At 49.0% G+C, this 1,163-nt stretch overlaps 1 protein-coding gene across 1 annotated transcript; it reads left to right on the top strand.

The window, feature by feature from the left end:
- Window positions 1-349: 349 nt before the first annotated feature.
- SARC_15812 (hypothetical protein) lies at window positions 350-961 on the top strand (the record flags this gene model as incomplete). The annotated part of the gene is made up of 1 exon (XM_014290075.1): window positions 350-961. A coding segment is annotated over one exon (612 nt), but the record flags the coding sequence as incomplete, so codon positions are not given.
- Window positions 962-1,163: the final 202 nt, after the last annotated feature.

The following is a 1,163-nucleotide window of genomic DNA, read 5'->3' as shown; positions in this document are numbered from 1 at the left end:
TTTTTCTTGCACGAATCTAACGATCTTAATAACAATTGTGTCGCTGTTGCAGCCATGTATAGCCCATGCACTGATAAACACCACGGAAACGTTTATTCCTGCAAGAATCCATTGATTTCAATAGTTATTTTGTCCCTTTGTCAGGAATATGTGCCCTATTTACTGATAATGACCTATCCACTGATAGTCGAATGCATGTAAAATCCTTTAGTCCTGTACGAATCTATTGATTTATCGGCGAGTCGGTGTTGGAGTGGCGTATCCGTTCACATCTCATCCGCTCTAATATCATACACGGTCTTCCCCTGTCATCTATGTCGCCTGATCTTACGCTCCTATATCCGCACAGAAACTGCAATTCTCAAAGACCAAATCAGATGCCGTAGCCAAACACCGGGGTAACTTCATTCCCCGGCCCCGTCGTCCCAAAGGGGAGAAGCGCAGACTGGAGATGGAGGCGTTAGACCGGGTGAGACGGGCCCTGGAACAGCAGAGCACAGGACCTGGGTGGAACCACGGGGGGTACCCTGACCAAGCACAGCACCTAGACACGCAGCAACAGGCGGGTAATGAGTATTACAGCCACGGAGACCCGAATTCGAGTATGAACACCAACAACATGAACAACAACAACAACAACAACAACAGCAGCTACCCGAGCAACATGCAGCAGAACCCCAGCGCCATGGGAGAGTCCAAGTCCAGTATGCCCAGCGGAGACTACAGGTCTATGGCCACTCAGGCCCAGCAGCAGCAACAACCGTACACGAACACCGGTAACGCGTACAGTAACCAGCCACCGCAACAGTTCTCCGGACCACCCCCCACCCAAGCACCCCCAGCGGCTTTGGCTGCGCCGGTTAATCCCCCCAATCACATTCTGCTGCTGACTGGCTTGCCAGCGGGCACTACCCAGGATATTATATACGGACTCTTCAATCGGTTCTATGGCTTAAAGGAGGTATATATATGTGTGTGTTGTGCAGGTCAAGGGCAGACTCATACTATTTGTGGGAGTGGCAATAGAGGTTTGTGTTAAGATGATGTCTGAGTACGTTCACTGATTTGAGGTATTCTGAATCCAACATTTGTGCAAGATGAAATATAGGCAAGAAATAACTAGATGGTCGCGTAGGCGTTTGTGCTATAGAATTAATCTTCTA

The sequence above is a fragment of the Sphaeroforma arctica genome, assembly GCF_001186125.1.
Source record: "Sphaeroforma arctica JP610 unplaced genomic scaffold supercont1.6789, whole genome shotgun sequence".
NCBI classification, from domain to species: Eukaryota; class Ichthyosporea; order Ichthyophonida; genus Sphaeroforma; species Sphaeroforma arctica.
The sequence above is the reverse complement of the archived record's forward strand: the minus strand, read 5'-3'. Positions and strand labels throughout refer to the sequence as shown.